Genomic DNA, 19,050 nt, shown 5'->3' on the forward strand with positions numbered 1-19,050 from the left:
GGAAAATTCAGTTTTATTTTTAGGGTCTTGTTCATGAGGTTTTAGTGACATAGAAATTCCACTGTGAAAACTTTTTCTTTAATATAATCTATGTGGCCAAAAGTATGTAGACACCCTAACATTACAGCCTTGTGTGACAGCAGAACATGTCACTCAGCCTCCTCCCCTCTCTGGGGAAGGCTCTACACAAGATTTTTGAATCCAGCTGCAGGGATTTGCTCCCTGAGGTCCAACCCAGATGCTGGGTGATACGATCTGGCTCTGTCTCATTGTAAAGCCATTTTCCTTAAAACCTTAAACCTGACCCAAACCATGAAGCACACACCCAGACCAACGTGTGTGAACAGGAGTGTCTACATACATTTGACCATGTGGTGTACATCCTGGTTGTCCTTTTGTCGGTTCAGTGTTTAAGTTTAAATATTTCTGGAGGACATCTGCAATTCAGTTAATTTCAGTTTTTCCAGCTGTGAGTAGCTCCTTCGTTTCCTTTGTGCACTGCATTTGTCCTGCTGTTATACACAAAGTTTTCAGTGTACTTTAGTCTTGTGTGAACACGCTGCCTCCTCAAAACCTGCTTAGAACTAGCAAGTAGTTTGGAACTGGGGCACAGCTAAGGTTTTACACAACGCCTTGAACCTTTCGTTTGTCATGTTTGTCATGGCTGTCAACTCGCAGCTGAATGCTGAATTTCCACATACCCTTGAGTTAAAAAAGAATTCTGGGAACACTGAAAATCATTAACGGGGATCAGGTAGTTTGGAGCCTCCAAAGATATATGATGGTATTTCTTTATCTTGTGTGCACAAGATAAAGAAATACCATCATTTGGGACTTTTGAGGATGGGGTGGGGTGGGGGGTCAAGAGCAAAAGAACAGAATAAGTCCGATGGGGATTTTTAACAGTGCCATTTTAATTGTTTGTGCTTGAAAGACAATTCTTTAAACCTCAAACAGCTATTGTACAGATCCAAATCACAGGTTGACTAAAATCTCTCCTGTACATATGTATAGATATATTTATATATATTTATATATATATATAAACAATGTCTGCTTAAAATAAATCTTGTCCTTAAAAATAAAAACATACGAAAAACACAGTGATAGAGGAAAAGCAAAAAAAGAAAGTGTGAGTTACACTGTGGGCTCAGCCGGGGGCTAAATTGAACATGACTCGGGAAATTATGGGCATTTAAAATATTTATTATGGCTTACAGCTGACAGAGGACATCCTGTGTTTATACAGTTCTATTACTTATTGCCACATCCCCTTCACTTTGAAACAAGTGAAGGGTTCAGAACCAAACTCGTTTTACAAACACTATGTACAAGTTTCTTTTTTATTTTTTCTCAGCAGTTTTCCTTTAAGGTTTTGTCACTGTACAAGCGTCAGACCACATACACCAATCTATAGAGCATTTAAACGTACTAATTCTTATTTACAAATATATTTGGTAAAACCCTGATTAATTTCAACAGTATTTAAACCAACCTTGCAACTATTTAAAGATAAAACACTTGAATCTCAAAATACTTAATAGCAAAAACAACAAAAGAAAGAAAATAAAAACCTGCTTGTTTCTTTCTTTGATCCAAAAAACGCTTGTCACTTAAAAGTAACACCTGTAAGTACTTTCAGTTACTCTTCAATGGCCTTATACCAGAGGAGAGGTACAGTATTTCACTTTAAATACACAAAAAAAAATACGGTGCCAGGACTGTTCTGAGGCAGTTTCCACCAGTCAAATACTTTAAATCTCAACTCTTTATTTGAGTAAATTCATAGTTTGTATCTTGTCCACTGAATACTGTCCTGTAATATGCAGGTTGATACACTGGAATAAGGCAACAGTAAAGTAACCTGCTGCATTACCTTCTGTTTTTTTTTTGTTTTTTTTTCCTCTCGTAAATTCTTACCAAACCCTCTGTTTACCCCCCGAACGATCAAATACTTCAAATACTGTAATAGAATAAAACTATGGTCCCCAAGTACACAACTGTAGTACAGCGTAACAAGTACGGATAACGAGTACAAATACTAAAAGTCAAAGGTCGTCAGGTACCTAGTCTTTACATCATGGAGGGAGGTTCACAGCGGAATCGTGGGGGGGAGGAAGAAGTCTACTTGTTGTTTTCATGCAGGTCTCTGTGGAGGATCCAGATGTCCTCGTGTGATTGGTTGTTGATGTTGTTGCGGAAGTAGTTGTTGTTGTTGCTGCTGCTGCTGTTGGGTGGAGCCTGCTTTGTTCTGCTGCTGCTGTTGATGGTTCTGCTGCGGCTGGGAGGCGTCTGGGTTCGGATCGGGCTGCTGCTGCTGCTGCTGTTGTTGTTATTACTGCTGCTGGAGGCAGTGGTGGACGCTCGTGTCTGCTGCCCCCTGCTGCTGGGGATGGGGAGCTGCGATTTGGCACGAGGGCCTGAACGCCGGTCGCTGCTCTGGACGGCTGCCTGGCTGGAGCTGCGGCTGGACTGACGAACAACAGTCTGCAGGAAGAAGCGGAGGGTTTGGTGAGTTGGAGCCATTTTTGTCTAAAATAATCCAAGCACATGTGGAGGACAGGGAAGTAATAACAGCCGTTCTAGATCTGTAGTTACTTTCATACCCTCACCAGATTCTAATTGTATTCTCCCTTTTCACAATGACTGACGCTGAGGCCGGGCTACTCTTTCCCAAACCAGTTCATAAGACGAATCATCTGACCACGTTTAAGGCAAATGGGTTTCTGGCTGCTGTGACCATCCCGCCCACTTTACGCATTGATCGTTCAGGTGTGTGGGAGGTAAGAACATTTATCTTATCAAGCTCTTTGTTTTATTGTTTACTCAAAGTTAATATTTCAATAATAGTAAGCGATACAAGATAATTATAATGCAAATAATTCATAAACTCAACGGACTGTATTTTGCAAGCTGAATCATACCCTCAATTTGCTCCAACACCAAAACAATGAGCTAAAAGAGGCTTAAAAGCTCAGGAAAGCTACTGTACATGAAGTTCAGCCTCACAGCTAAAACTAAACCTGCAGTAATGACATGTTGTACAACAGCACAGTCCTCAAACTGCCAACACTGGACAGGTCGATTATGTGTGAGGTAACACGGAGAACACAGGACACACATGATTAAAAGCTGTACAAAACAATCACACACATGCTTTTCAGATGTGAGTCACCAGTTTGAGGCTCAGTCAGGTCGTTCAATGCAGTGATAACGACAAACAGGATCAGCAGAGGTGTTTTTTTTTTTGTTCTTTTTAAACAGAGAACAAAATATAACTATGTTTAATGGTGTATATTTAAACTGCCATACTTTTTCGTTTACAGTCTTATCTGCTGCATTCTGTTGTGTTTTCTTACTTGCATAACATACTTTTATTTTAATTTTTATTTATTTAGATGCAGAGCTATCTGTCACTGATGCGTTTGCACTCTCACCGTCTGCGGTCGCTGCTGGACGGCTGTTTCCTGCTCGGCCTTGTGGGGGGGAGACACTTCACTGGGAGAACTGGAGAATAGGATCAAGTCGTCTTTGGCCTGGGAGATCTGAGGGAGATAAACATAAGCAGGCGTTCAGGTGAAACCAGAACTGAAGGTGAGTAACAGCCCACAGTTTAATCAATGTTTGTTAGTTTACAGCAGGTGAGAGGACTGTTGTGCGGTTAAGCTGTCCTCAGCGTCAGGGTCATGCAAGTGAAGGTCTAAGATTAGGGGTTTAGTTCTGATACCAAGCATTTAGGTACAAAGCTCCCAAGAGATAACAATCTGGGTTTATCTGTAAAGTATTTCTGTGAGGGATATCTGAATTTCTCCAGAACTCAGTCAGCCTGATGAACTACCTTTAGATAAACGATCACGTCAGTGCAGGTTTTAAAGACTAACACCCGTGAGGCTGCTGAGAACCTAAACCAGAGATATTTCTAAAGCTCGGCTCAAAGGCCAGAATCGGGCCCATTAATAGGTCTAACCCTCATCTCAAATGGCACAGGAGCTGGTTAAAGGTGAGTCATTCTCATACCAGTGTAAAGCCACAGACACACACAAGGCCTCTATATTTGGACGGATGACAGCAGTGAATTTAAGAGCCAAGAATGAGTCAAAACATGTGATGTAACGCTGGGTGTTTGGAAACGTCGGTGTTATTAAGACGTGAGTGGCTGCAGTTTTCTGAGGTTTATTTTGTATTTTGCCGGAGGACAAACACAGAGTGATGGTCAGGTCCATCGTTATGTGTTTTTGAGTGTAGAAGTCAATTAAGCTGAATCTTTACTGCTTTAATCTGCTGTACTACTTAATTACAGGAATCTGTTATTGCAAACACTGGTATTAGATTATATAATCTGTCTCAATCTGTTTACAATGCTATAGAGAGAATATTACAAAATGTGTATCTGGATCAACTGTGATGTTAGTTTGATCAATTTAAACCTGCAGTAACTGGTTTTTCTTTTGGCCACATGGGGGCAGCAGAAACGAGTTGTGAGCACAGCATCAACATAACATCAGAACACTTTCTTATTTTCATGTTTGGTAATATCTGTCATTTTTATTTGAAAAGAAAAAAGAAATCCTAGAAATCCTTAGTGTATTATCAAAATAGTTGCTGATTAATTTTGTGGTAATCAACTAATCATTGCAGCCCCTCAGCTGCTCTAACTGCGCCAGTCTGCTGAGCAGCTCGAGCGTTTTCTCTGAAAACAGTGAGAGTGAACCAGAACATTGAAGTCGTGGTCTGCACAGATGAACAAGGAGCTGAAACAGATTATAAAGCTTCCTGAAGCTGAGCTGCAGATTCAGCTGCTAAATCTCTGTAGGTTCATCATTCAAACCTTTCACAATGTCATTTAATACACTGTTACTTTAACATTTTCATAACAGGTAATTTAATAATGTTTGATTTGATGATCTGTGGTTAGGGTTAGGCACTAAGTTCTGATGGTTAAAGTTAAGATATGGAGCTAAGGAATGCATTATGTCAATGAGTGTCCTCACAAAGATATAAGCACAAGGATGTGTGTGTGTGTTGATACCTTGCTGATGTCGGGCTCAGACTTGCTGGAGCACATGGTCTGCAGCTCTCTGATCAAATCGGTCTCGTCGTCAGAGAACACCGACAGAGCCACAGGCTCTCTGAAAACACACACACATTCAATCAAATGAAGTTCAATGTCATCTTCTAGCTTTTAGCACAGGGACCTGTTACATCACATTCATGCAGCCATTTCATACGTTCATTATTACAACCGTGTGCGTGTTAATGCAGAGTCCTGTTTATTTGCACTGTTGGACCACTGCTACTGCTAATACTGCATGACAGTAATAATAAATGGGCTGAACACAAACCTCTGGGCGTTGCCATTGGCGATGAAGCTGACGTCAGTGTTAGACAGTGACCCTGCAATTACAAGAATAAATGAACGGCTTTATTAAGACATGTAAAGGGTCAGTTCACTCAAATCACAACATTTTCATACTTACTCCTACTGGACCTAACTCTGCAAACACTTTTGTTGTAGGGTTTTTGAGTTTTTCAGATTTTCATTAACATCAACAATGTTTTTTTTTATTGTCACAGCATTGATTCAATGAAGAAACTGAACCGTGATGTAGCATTAAACAGTGTCTCTGTTACTCAGGGTAATCCAAAGACCTTTCTGTCAACAGTTTTAATTCGTGACTATTTTCTATGGGAGGTAAATTATGCTCCACACTGTCTGTGGTTTATCCTGAACAGTGCTGGCAGTTAAAGTAATGTGATTAGAGTTTAAAATTGCTAACCCGTTACTTTGACATTTAGGGGTCAGAAAAATGTGACGTGTAGTTGTGGAGGATCTGGAGCTGTTAAACTGCGCCACCTTGTGGATACTGTTGACACAAAGCTGCAGTTTTTCAGCTCTAGATGCTCTGAAATCCAGATTTCTAGACGCCTAAAGTCAGTAAAAGAACCAATACCATGATGTAACTATACTTCATTTCAAGGAAAAGTCCTGAATTTAAAATTTAAAAGTAAAAGTACAAAAGTATTTTTAGCTAAATTTAGTCTCCAAATTAAAAGTCCTCTGCAGTCAAATGTTTTCTGTGACTGATTAATTATACATTACTCATATGATAATACTGATGCATCCATGTGTACGCAGAATTTTACTGTTGTAGCTGCTTGAGGTGGAGCTGGTCTACTCCACTGGTTCCCAACCTAGAGGCTGGGCCACTTCAAAGAGTCCTCAGACAGTCTCTGTGCGGGGGGAGCAGGAATCTTACCCTCTCTGAAGGAACCGCCACAGCTCCAGTTTAAGGCGGGGCTTCCCTTCTTGCGAGGGCTGGTGTTGGATCGTCTCAACTTGCTGCCGTCCCGTCCCTTCCTGCCTCCTCCACCGCCACTTCCTTTATAGGAGCCGATGGCCGACAGGGGGAGGGTCCCACCGCGAAACTCCAGCAGGTACCTGTCAATCTCTGAGGGGGATAAAGGAAAAAACACACATCAGCATCTTTTCTCTCATTTTCAGGAAGTCATCCCTGAGTGTAACAACAGCTGGTGAAACGCGTGAACGAGCATCATCTGTGACGCCCACACGCACCGTGCCGAGGCAGAGGGCAGCCCAGGAGAACAGCCTTGTTGACCAGGATGCTGAGAGCGGCTTTCACCACAGCCTGCTGCCCGGCACTCAGCCCACAGTTGCTAGGAGACAGTCGCTGCGACGACGGCGATGAGGGAGAGGAGGTAGTGCTGGAGGAGGAAGAGCGCTTGGCTGTTACCCGGGAGACGATGGCTTCTTCAACACGGGGGACAACCACGGCATTCCAGAGACGAGCCAGCCACCTGGACACACACACACACACACACACTGAGTGTCCACTCAGTTTGTCCTCTGCATTGTTAATCACTTTCTCATAAGCTGTTTTCTATGGACTTTTCTCAGCTCCTCCCACATCATTTTCACGTGACACTGACGTAGTGTTATGCTGCGTTCACGAAATGTCTCCAGAATGAGAAGAGCAGGTAAAACACTCATTAATCCAAGGAGGCTAGCTCTTGTTCTAGCCTTGTAGTCACACCACACCAACAGCCTAAATGAGCTTCTTCTGTTGTGTTATGTGTTTGTAGCAGTTTGGTACCAAGTGAAACCAGATACAAACAGTGTTTAGCTCCTATGAAATGAGCTGAATGTATTTTATTAGTGTTAGAACTGGATTTTATTTTATTTGTTGATCTGTAGAAAGGTCAAGAACAATTACATCAGTAATTAATTAATTTAAATAAAAATGTAAGAAACCTTCTCTGGGTCCAGGTTCTGGATTCTGGTTCTCGGTGTGACCATTTCCTGGTTCTCTCTGTTACATATAATGGTAATTGTAAACTGAATATGTAAACTTCATATATGTGTAAACTCAGACAGGTTTTTAACATGTCACCTCTGGCTCCTATAATTTTCAGTTGGTATTTTTTTTAAATTCTTTTTAATTTTCTGTCATTTTATAAAATAAAAAACAACTGAAAATGTAAAAATGTCTGTTATCATCGGTTTAGGTTCTGCTCTACTGTATTTAATCATCTCAGGATAAGTCAACAAGACAGTAGACAATAAAAACTGCCTGCCTGCTAGCTAAGAAATCTTTAACAGCTTTTGTTAGTCCTGCTTTCAACCTGAGTCAAATATCTTCTCATACTTTTCTTGTTTTACTACAAAGAACAGGTAAATATTCACTGTGATGACATTCAGAAAAATCAGATTGCGACAGCAAATGTGTCTGCTAACGTTATAAACTAAACCCGAAAGACTGAGATATCATCGACATGATCTATCTGTATTTATTCTGTGCTAATGTGAAATTTAATATAGTATGAGCTGTTATCAAGGACGATTAACACAAACATGTGACACACCTGACGACTGCCTGTGTGTTGTTTGGGACCACAGGGCAGGACAGGAAGAGCTGCGGGCCCAGCAAAGCCTCATGGGTCCCCAGACGGGACAGACAGGCGTTGAGCTGCTGCCAAACCTGGTTCACCCACAGCATCGAGCGCTCCATGATGCCATCAGGTGTCCAAACACCAGTGCCCATCTGGAGAAGAGACGGGGAGAGGGAAGGATTAAATACGTCACTTGTTTACTCTTCAGGTAAAAAAAAAAAAAAAAAAAATTAAAAACTAACTGAAGTGAAAACAGTGAGGAAACGTATGAGGAGGAACTTCGTGGATTTGATAGTTGAACCAGGAGACAGAATTAAAATATACCACACAAGCTTTCAGCTTTGTTTGAGATCTAAAGAGGCAAAAAAAGAAAATGAAGGAAAACACCAGGATTGTTTAAAACTATAAATCACACAATAACTACAAATGCTCATTTCAGTCCTCAAAATGAAAACATGAGAACTTCTAAAAAATATTTTCATGGTTTGGAAAACTGTGATTTGGGATTAGATGGAAACAAGGCAGCACTGAACACAACATGCATCATCTCTAAACCTTCTGACTCACCTTATGGAGCAGCTTCCTGCGGAGGTGCCTTCCCAGCAGGCCGTGCAGCGGCTCCTGGTCCCAGCGAAGAGTCACCCAGCGGAAATGCTGCTGGAGGCGGAGCTCTGATCCCTGCAGCCGGGGCTTCGACAACGTGCCGATCAAGAAACTGCCCTCACAGAAACGGTGGAGTCCTGAACACGATGGGTGATAAACGGGGAAATAATGTCCATTCATTTTCCGTTACTGGACAGTTATTCTGACCCTGCTGCAACATTTGCAGAGTATTATCTTAAATTACACCATGATGTACTACTACAGCCCTTATATAACACAATAATCACACAATGACTCTACACATTGTGGCTCTGAGCTGTATGCTTCATTAGCATAGCTGGCTGCGGTCATACCGGTGTTCAGGACCAGCGGTGAGGCTGACCCTCTGTTGTCCAGACTGTGGCACAGGTCTCCCAGCAGGCCTGTTAGGGATGAAGCCTTCTCCAGTCCCTCCAGGAGGACTACCACACAGTGACCGGTGGGACCAGGCGGTATCCCGACCCCCGAAACCACTGCCGGCACGAGGAAACCTGAGACAGGAAGAGGACGAGGAGGGAGAAGCCAAAGGAAAGATTTTTAAACTCAAAAGTGTCTCAGTGGACTGTGACAGCTATGGACAAACAGTTGGACAGTGATGGTTTAACATTCCTATAAAGTCATTTGGAGTGATGACGACAAACCATATGTGAATATAGTAGGATGTGGTCTAATAACAATACACAGGTGGTGAGAATGACTGACCATTCAAGCTTATTCTTCGACCTGTTGGTGGTAACGGGCCAACACATACAGCAGTGTGCTAATAAAGGCAGGAAGAAGAAGACTACAAGCTACTGAACATCAATGTAAACAATACTGGATTTAATAACTTAAAAAATCTGCTTTGATAAATTAGGAAGGAAATGAACTCAGCATGTTTGCTTCACGTTCAGGGAGGATGATGACGATGGCAGCTGTAATAGCAGCAGCAATATTCTAATAGCATTGTTTGTTCAACATTTTGGATTTTAGCAGAGTCTGATAAACCCCATTTCCCATAAGGCCTAGATGCTCACGGGCTAAACGTCACAGCTCGAGAAAAGTGAGTCGAGGGGCTGCGGTTACGTCCCAGTTAAATGAGCATGCTTTGTGTATTGCTTGCATGTGGTTTGAGTATTGCTTGCATGTGGTTTTGCTCAAATAAAAGCAACACACAAACACACACACACACACAGTGTGTGTGTGTGTGTGTGTCTGTGGATTTTTTCTTAATTGACCTGACCCGTCTTTCTTGTTTTCTTTTGACAGTTTGATGGCTGACTGAGCGGCTGAGCCAATCACATTTCAGTAGAAACAGGGATCATCTCAAACTGGGAGGGACTGTTTGTATCCCCCCTTAATATGCAAAATATTAGTTTCACCCAGTCCAGCAGTGCGGAATCATCCCAGTCTAACGTTAGACTGTATAAAACACTGACGTAGCACCTGTGACGTCACCCATTGGTTTTGGGGACGTCACGTCATGGGCATTTAAGCTGCGCCATCTTGGATTTTAGTGGGAGTGTACTTTCCATATTTGGCGGAGAGGTGGTTACTATATGGGTCAGCTGGCTGAGAACCCCCCCCCCCCCCCCCCCCCCTTTAGCTCGGAGCAACACGCGTACACCACAGTCCCTGAGTCCGACCCAACAAGCTCGACCCCGTGCGACCGCGACACACAGCGAGCGCTCGTACCTAAAGGTCAGTTCCTTACAAACTATAACACCAAAGCACTTGAAAAAATAATTAACCTTTTATTGAGGTCATACTACATAAGAAATAAAGCCAAAAAAATCCGCCAAAACTAATCTTAAAAGTTAACGTTAACGTTACAGCTCTTTGAAAGGACTGTCTAAAATGATGTCAAATCTTTTTTTCAAGAAATTTTTCCAAGGTCTTATCAAATTCTGACTTTTTTGGCATATTTTGAAGCCTTACTATACTATGAAATTTTTTGGCAAATTTTGAGGTCATACTAAAGTATGACTTTTTTTGGCCGATTTTGATGCCTTACTATACTATGACTTTTTTGGCACATTTTGAGGTCATACTATACTATGACGTTTTTTGGCACATTTTGAGGTCATTCTAAAGTATGACTTTTTTTGGCTGATTTTGATGCCTTACTATACTATGATGTTTTTTATGACATTTTAAGGTCATACTAAAGTATGACTTATTTTGGCCGATTTTGATGCCTTACTATACTATGACGTTTTTTGGCACATTTTGAGGTCATTCTAAAGTATGACTTTTTTGGGCCCATTTTGATGCCTTACTATACTATGACGTTTTTTGGCACATTTTGATTCATACTAAAGTACGTCTTTTTTTGGCCCATTTTGATGCCTTACTATACTATGACGTTTTTTATGACATTTTGAGGTCATACTAAAGTATGACTTTTTTTGGCCCATTTTGATGCCATACTATACTATGATGTTTTTTATGACATTTTAAGGTCATACTAAAGTATGACTTTTTTTGGCCCATTTTGATGCCATACTATACTATGACGTTTTTTGGCACATTTTGAGGTCATACTAAAGTATGACATTTTTTGGCCCATTTTGATGCCTTACTATACTATGACGTTTTTTATGACATTTTGAGGTCATTCTAAAGTATGACATTTTTGGGCCCATTTTGATGCCTTACTATACTATGACGTTTTTTGGCACATTTTGATTCATACTAAAGTACGTCTTTTTTTGGCCCATTTTGATGCCATACTATACTATGACGTTTTTTGGCACATTTTGAGGTCATACTAAAGTATGACATTTTTTGGCCCATTTTGATGCCATACTATACTATGACGTTTTTTATGACATTTTGAGGTCATACTAAAGTATGACTTTTTTTGGCCCATTTTGATGCCATACTATACTGTGACATTTTTTATGACATTTTGAGGTCATACTAAAGTATGACTTTTATTGGCCCATTTTGATGCCATACTATACTATGACGTTTTTTGGCACATTTTGAGGTCATACTAAAGTTTGACTTTTTTTTGACCCATTTTGATGCCATACTATACTATGACGATTTTTATGACATTTTGAGGTCATACTAAAGTATGACTTTTTTTTGGCCCATTTTGATGCCATACTATACTATGACGATTTTTATGACATTTTGAGGTCATACTTAAGTATGACATTTTTTGGCCCATTTCGATGCCATACTATACTATGATGTTTTTTATGACATTTTAAGGTCATACTATACTATGACATTTTTTTTGACATTTTGAGGTCATACTAAAGTATGACGTTGTTTGGGCCGATTTTGATGCCATACTATACTATGACGTTTTTTATGACATTTTGAGGTCATACTAGAGTATGACGTTTTTTGGCCCATTTTGATGCCAAACTATACTATGACGATTTTTATGACATTTTGAGGTCATACTAAAGTATGACATTTTTTGGCCCATTTTGATGCCATACTAAATTATGACTTTTTTTGGCCCATTTTGATGCCATACTATACTATGACATTTTTTGGCACATTTTGAGGTCATACTAAAGTATGACGTTTTTTGGCCCATTTTGATGCCATACCATACTATGACGTTTTTTGGCACATTTTGAGGTCATACTAAAGTATGACTTTTTTGGGCCGATTTTGATGCCATACTATACTATGACGTTTTTTATGACATTTTGAGGTCGTACTAAAGTATGACTTTTTTTGGCCCATTTTGATGCCATACTATACTATGACGTTTTTTATGACTTTTGGAGGTCAAAAAAATGTTTGACTTTTTTTGTCCGATTTTGATGCCATACTATACTATAACGTTTTTTATGACACTTTGAGGTCAAAAAAAATTTTGACTTTTTTTGTTCAATTTTGACGCCATACTATACTATGACGTTTTTTAGGACACTTTGAGGTCAAAAAAAATTTTGACTTTTTTTGTCCGATTTTGACGCCATACTATACTATGACGTTTTTTATGACTTTTGGAGGTCAAAAAAAATTTTGACTTTTTTTGTCCGATTTTGACGCCATACTATACTTTGACGTTTTTTATGACGTTTGGAGGTCAAAAATTTTTTTTGACTTTTTTTGGCGATGTTGACGCCATACTATACTTTGACGTTTTTTATTACTTTTGGAGGTCAAAAATTTTTTTTGACTTTTTTTGTCCGATTTTGACGTCATACTATACTATGACGTTTTTTATGACTTTTGGAGGTCAAAAAAAATTTTGACTTTTTTTGTCCGATTTTGACGCCATACTATACCATGACGTTTTTTTAAAGACTTTTGGAGGTCAAAAAAATTTTTGACTTTTTTTGTCCGATTTTGATGCTATACTATACTATGACGTTTTTTATGACTTTTGGAGGTCAAAAATTTTTTTTGACTTTTTTTGTCCGATTTTGACGCCATACTATACTTTGACGTTTTTTATGACTTTTGGAGGTCAAAAAAATTTTTGACTTTTTTTGTCCGATTTTGACGCCATAATATACTATGACGTTTTTTGGCATATTTTGAGGTCATACTAAAGTATGACATTTTTTGGCCCATTTTGATGCCATACTATACTATGACGATTTTAATGACATTTTGAGGTCATACTAAAGTATGACATTTTTTGGCCCATTTTGATGCCATACTATACTATGACGTTTTTTATGACATTTTGAGGTCAAAAAAACATTTTGACTTTTTTTGGCCGATTTTGACGCCATACTATACTATGACGTTTTTTATGACATTTTGAGGTCATACTAAAGTATGACTTTTTTTGGCCCATTTTGATGCCATACTATACTGTGACATTTTTTATGACATTTTGAGGTCATACTAAAGTATGACTTTTATTGGCCGATTTTGATGCCATACTATACTATGACGTTTTTTATGACATTTTGAGGTCATACTAAAGTATGACATTTTTTGGCCCATTTTGATGCCATACTATACTATGACGTTTTTTGGCACATTTTGATGGCATACTATACTATGACGATTTTTATGACATTTTGAGGTCATACTTAAGTATGACATTTTTTGGCCCATTTCGATGCCATACTATACTATGATGTTTTTTATGACATTTTAAGGTCATACTATACTATGACATTTTTTTTGACATTTTGAGGTCATACTAAAGTATGACGTTGTTTGGGCCGATTTTGATGCCATACTATACTATGACGTTTTTTATGACATTTTGAGGTCATACTAGAGTATGACGTTTTTTGGCCCATTTTGATGCCATACTATACTATGACGATTTTTATGACATTTTGAAGTCATACTAAAGTATGACATTTTTTGGCCCATTTTGATGCCATACTAAATTATGACTTTTTTTGGCCCATTTTGATGCCATACTATACTATGACATTTTTTGGCACATTTTGAGGTCATACTAAAGTATGACGTTTTTTGGCCCATTTTGATGCCATACCATACTATGACGTTTTTTGGCACATTTTGAGGTCATACTAAAGTATGACTTTTTTGGGCCGATTTTGATGCCATACTATACTATGACGTTTTTTATGACATTTTGAGGTCAAAAAAACATTTTGACTTTTTTTGGCCGATTTTGACGCCATACTATACTATGACGTTTTTTATGACATTTTGAGGTCAAAAAAATTTTTGACTTTTTTTGTCCGATTTTGACGCCATACTATACTATGACGTTTTTTATGACTTTTGGAGGTCAAAAAATTTTTTGACTTTTTTTGTCCCATTTTGACGCCATACTATACTATGACGTTTTTTATGACATTTTGAGGTCATACTAAAGTATGACATTTTTTGGCCCATTTTGATGCCATACTATACTATGACGATTTTAATGACATTTTGAGGTCATACTAAAGTATGACATTTTTTGGCCCATTTTGATGCCATACTATACTATGACGTTTTTTATGACATTTTGAGGTCATACTAAAGTATGACTTTTTTTGGCCCATTTTGATGCCATACTATACTATGACGATTTTAATGACATTTTGAGGTCATACTAAAGTATGACATTTTTTGGCCCATTTTGATGCCATACTATACTATGACGTTTTTTATGACATTTTGAGGTCATACTAAAGTATGACTTTTTTTGGCCCATTTTGATGCCATACTATACTGTGACATTTTTTATGACATTTTGAGGTCATACTAAAGTATGACTTTTTTCGGCCGATTTTGATGCCATACTATACTATGACGTTTTTTATGACATTTTGAGGTCATACTAAAGTATGACATGTTTTGGCCCATTTTGATGCCATACTATACTATGACGTTTTTTGGCACATTTTGAGGTCATACTAAAGTTTGACTTTTTTTTGACCCATTTTGATGCCATACTATACTATGACGATTTTTATGACATTTTGAGGTCATACTAAAGTATGACTTTTTTTTGGCCCATTTTGATGCCATACTATACTATGACGATTTTTATGACATTTTGAGGTCATACTTAAGTATGACATTTTTTGGCCCATTTCGATGCCATACTATACTATGATGTTTTTTATGACATTTTAAGGTCATACTATACTATGACATTTTTTTTGACATTTTGAGGTCATACTAAAGTATGACGTTGTTTGGGCCGATTTTGATGCCATACTATACTATGACGTTTTTTATGACATTTTGAGGTCATACTAGAGTATGACGTTTTTTGGCCCATTTTGATGCCATACTATACTATGACGATTTTTATGACATTTTGAAGTCATACTAAAGTATGACATTTTTTGGCCCATTTTGATGCCATACCATACTATGACATTTTTTGGCACATTTTGAGGTCATACTAAAGTATGACTTTTTTCGGCCGATTTTGATGCCATACTATACTATGACGTTTTTTATGACATTTTGAGGTCATACTAAAGTATGACTTTTTTGGGCCGATTTTGATGCCATACTATACTATGACGTTTTTTATGACATTTTGAGGTCGTACTAAAGTATGACTTTTTTTGGCCCATTTTGATGCCATACTATACTATGACGTTTTTTAGGACACTTTGAGGTCAAAAAAAATTTTGACTTTTTTTGTCCGATTTTGACGTCATACTATACTATGACGTTTTTTATGACTTTTGGAGGTCAAAAAAAATTTTGACTTTTTTTGTCCGATTTTGACGCCATACTATACTATGACGTTTTTTATGCCACTTTGAGGTCAAAAAATTTTTTGACTTTTTTTGTCCGATTTTGACGCCATACTATACTATGACGTTTTTTTAAGACTTTTGGAGGTCAAAAAATTTTTTGACTTTTTTTGTCTGATTTTGACGCTATACTATACTATGACGTTTTTTGTGACTTTTGGAGGTCAAAAATTTTTTTTGACTTTTTTTGTCCGATTTTGACGCCATAATATACTATGACGTTTTTTGGCATATTTTGAGGTCATACTAAAGTATGACTTTTTTTGGCCCATTTTGATGCCATACTATACTATGACGTTTTTTATGACATTTTGAGGTCATACTAAAGTATGACGTTTTTTGGGCCGATTTTGATGCCATACTATACTATGACATTTTTTGGCACATTTTGAGGTCATACTAAAGTATGACATTTTTTGGCCCATTTTGATGCCATACTATACTATGACGTTTTTTATGACATTTTGAGGTCATACTAAAGTATGACTTTTTTTGGCCCATTTTGATGCCATACTATACTGTGACATTTTTAATGACATTTTGAGGTCATACTAAAGTATGACTTTTATTGGCCGATTTTGATGCCATACTATACTATGACGTTTTTTATGACATTTTGAGGTCATACTAAAGTATGACATGTTTTGGCCCATTTTGATGCCATACTATACTATGACGTTTTTTGGCACATTTTGAGGTCATACTAAAGTTTGACTTTTTTTTGACCCATTTTGATGCCATACTATACTATGACGATTTTTATGACATTTTGAGGTCAAAAAAACATTTTGACTTTTTTTGTCCGATTTTGACGCCATACTATACTATGACGTTTTTTATGACTTTTGGAGGTCAAAAAATTTTTTGACTTTTTTTGTCCCATTTTGACGCCATACTATACTATGATGTTTTTTATGACATTTTGAGGTCAAAAAAAATTTTTGACTTTTTTTGTTCGATTTTGACGCCATACTATACTATGACATTTTTTATGACGCTTTGAGGTCAAAAAAAAATTTGACTTTTTTTGTCCAATTTTGACGCTATACTATACTATGACGTTTTTTATGACTTTTGGAGGTCAAAAATTTTTTTTGACTTTTTTTGTCCGATTTTGACGCCATACTATACTTTGACGTTTTTTATGACTTTTGGAGGTCAAAAATTTTTTTGACTTTTTTTGTCCGATTTTGACGCCATAATATACTGTGACGTTTTTTGGCACATTTTGAGGTCATACTAAAGTATGACATTTTTTGGCCCATTTTGATGCCATACTATACTATGACCATTTTAATGACATTTTGAGGTCATACTAAAGTATGACATTTTTTGGCCCATTTTGATGCCATACTATACTATGACGTTTTTTATGACATTTTGAGGTCAAAAAAACATTTTGACTTTTTTTGGCCGATTTTGACGCCATACTATACTATGACGTTTTTTATGACTTTTGGAGGTCAAAATTTTTTTTGACTTTTTTTGTCCAATTTTGACGCCATACTATACTATGATGTTTTTTATGACATTTTGAGGTCAAAAAAAATTTTTGACTTCTTTTGTTCGATTTTGACGCCATACTATACTATGACGTTTTTTATGACACTTTGAGGTCAAACAAAAATTTGACTGTTTTTGTCCGATTTTGATGCCATACTATACTATGACGTTTTTTATGACATTTTGAGGTCATACTAATGTAAGACGTTTTTTGGGCCGATTTTGATGCCATACTACACTATGACGTTTTTTATGACATTTTGAGGTCATACTAAAGTATGACATTTTTTGGTCCATTTTGATGCCATACTATACTATGACGTTTTTTGGCACATTTTGAGGTCATACTAAAGTTTGACTTTTTTTTGACCCATTTTGATGCCATACTATACTATGACGATTTTTATGACATTTTGAGGTCATACTTAAGTATGACATTTTTTGGCCCATTTCGATGCCATACTAAATTATGACTTTTTTTTTGGCCCATTTTGATGCCATACTATACTATGACATTTTTTGGCACATTTTGAGGTCATAATAAAGTATGACGTTTTTTGGCCCATTTTGATGCCATACTATACTATGACGCTTTTTATGACATTTTGAGGTCATACTAAAGTATGACTTTTTTTGGCCCATTTTGATGCCATACCATACTATGACGTTTTTTGGCACATTTTGAGGTTATACTAAAGTATGACGTTGTTTGGGCCGATTTTGATGCCATACTATACTATGACGTTTTTTATGACATTTTGAGGTCATACTAGAGTATGACGTTTTTTGGCCCATTTTGATGCCATACTATACTATGACGATTTTTATGACATTTTGAGGTCATACTAAAGTATGACATTTTTTGTCCCATTTTGATGCCATACTAAATTATGACTTTTTTTTGGCCCATTTTGATGCCATACTATACTATGACATTTTTTGGCACATTTTGAGGTCATAATAAAGTATGACGTTTTTTGGCCCATTTTGATGCCATACTATACTATGACGCTTTTTATGACATTTTGAGGTCATACTAAAGTATGACTTTTTTTGGCCCATTTTGATGCCATACCATACTATGACGTTTTTTGGCACATTTTGAGGTCATACTAAAGTATGACTTTTTTCGGCCGATTTTGATGCCATACTATACTATGACGTTTTTTATGACTTTTGGAGGTCAAAAATTTTTTTGACTTTTTTTGGCCCATTTTGACGCCATACTATACTATGACGTTTTTTGGCACATTTTGAGGTCATACAAAAGTATGACTTTTTTTGGCCCACTTTGATGCCATACTATACTATGACGTTTTTTATGACATTTTGAGGTCAAAAAAATGTTTGACTTTTTTTGTCCGATTTTGACGCCATACTATACTATGACGTTTTTTATGACTTTTGGAGGTCAAAAATTTTTTTTGACTTTTTTTGTCCGATTTGACGCCATACTATACTATGACGTTTTTTATGACTTTTGGAGGTCAAAAAAATGTTTGACTTTTTTTGGCCGATTTTGACGCCCTACTATACTATGACGTTTTTTATGACATTTTGAGGTCAAAAAAATTTTTGACTTTTTTTGTCCGATTTTGACGCCATACTATACTATGACGTTTTTTATGACTTTTGGAGGTCAAAAAATTTTTTGACTTTTTTTGGCCGATTTTGACGCCATACTATACTATGACGTTTTTTATGACTTTTGGAGGTCAAAAAAAATTTTGACTTTTTTTGGCCGATTTTGACGCCATACTATACTATGACGTTTTTTATGACTTTTGGAAGTCAAAAAAAATTTTGACTTTTTTTGTCCGATTTTGACGCCATACTATACTAT

At 37.4% G+C, this 19,050-nt stretch overlaps 1 protein-coding gene across 1 annotated transcript in view; it reads right to left on the bottom strand.

The window, feature by feature from the left end:
- Window positions 1–898: 898 nt before the first annotated feature.
- cttnbp2 (cortactin binding protein 2) overlaps window positions 899–19,050 on the bottom strand; it is a 106,886-nt gene continuing 88,734 nt past the window's right edge. The window contains exons 15-23 of the mRNA XM_041038621.1: window positions 8,865–9,041; window positions 8,476–8,648; window positions 7,882–8,060; window positions 6,575–6,816; window positions 6,258–6,449; window positions 5,343–5,394; window positions 5,030–5,129; window positions 3,438–3,545; window positions 899–2,487 (exon numbers count right to left, since the gene is read on the bottom strand). Of these exons, the coding sequence (XP_040894555.1) occupies window positions 2,125–2,487; window positions 3,438–3,545; window positions 5,030–5,129; window positions 5,343–5,394; window positions 6,258–6,449; window positions 6,575–6,816; window positions 7,882–8,060; window positions 8,476–8,648; window positions 8,865–9,041 (1,586 nt within the window). The 3' untranslated portion in view covers window positions 899–2,124. The remainder of the gene's footprint in view (window positions 2,488–3,437; window positions 3,546–5,029; window positions 5,130–5,342; window positions 5,395–6,257; window positions 6,450–6,574; window positions 6,817–7,881; window positions 8,061–8,475; window positions 8,649–8,864; window positions 9,042–19,050) is intronic.

The sequence above is a fragment of the Toxotes jaculatrix genome, chromosome 5, assembly GCF_017976425.1.
Source record: "Toxotes jaculatrix isolate fToxJac2 chromosome 5, fToxJac2.pri, whole genome shotgun sequence".
Classification (NCBI taxonomy): Eukaryota; Metazoa; Chordata; class Actinopteri; family Toxotidae; genus Toxotes; species Toxotes jaculatrix.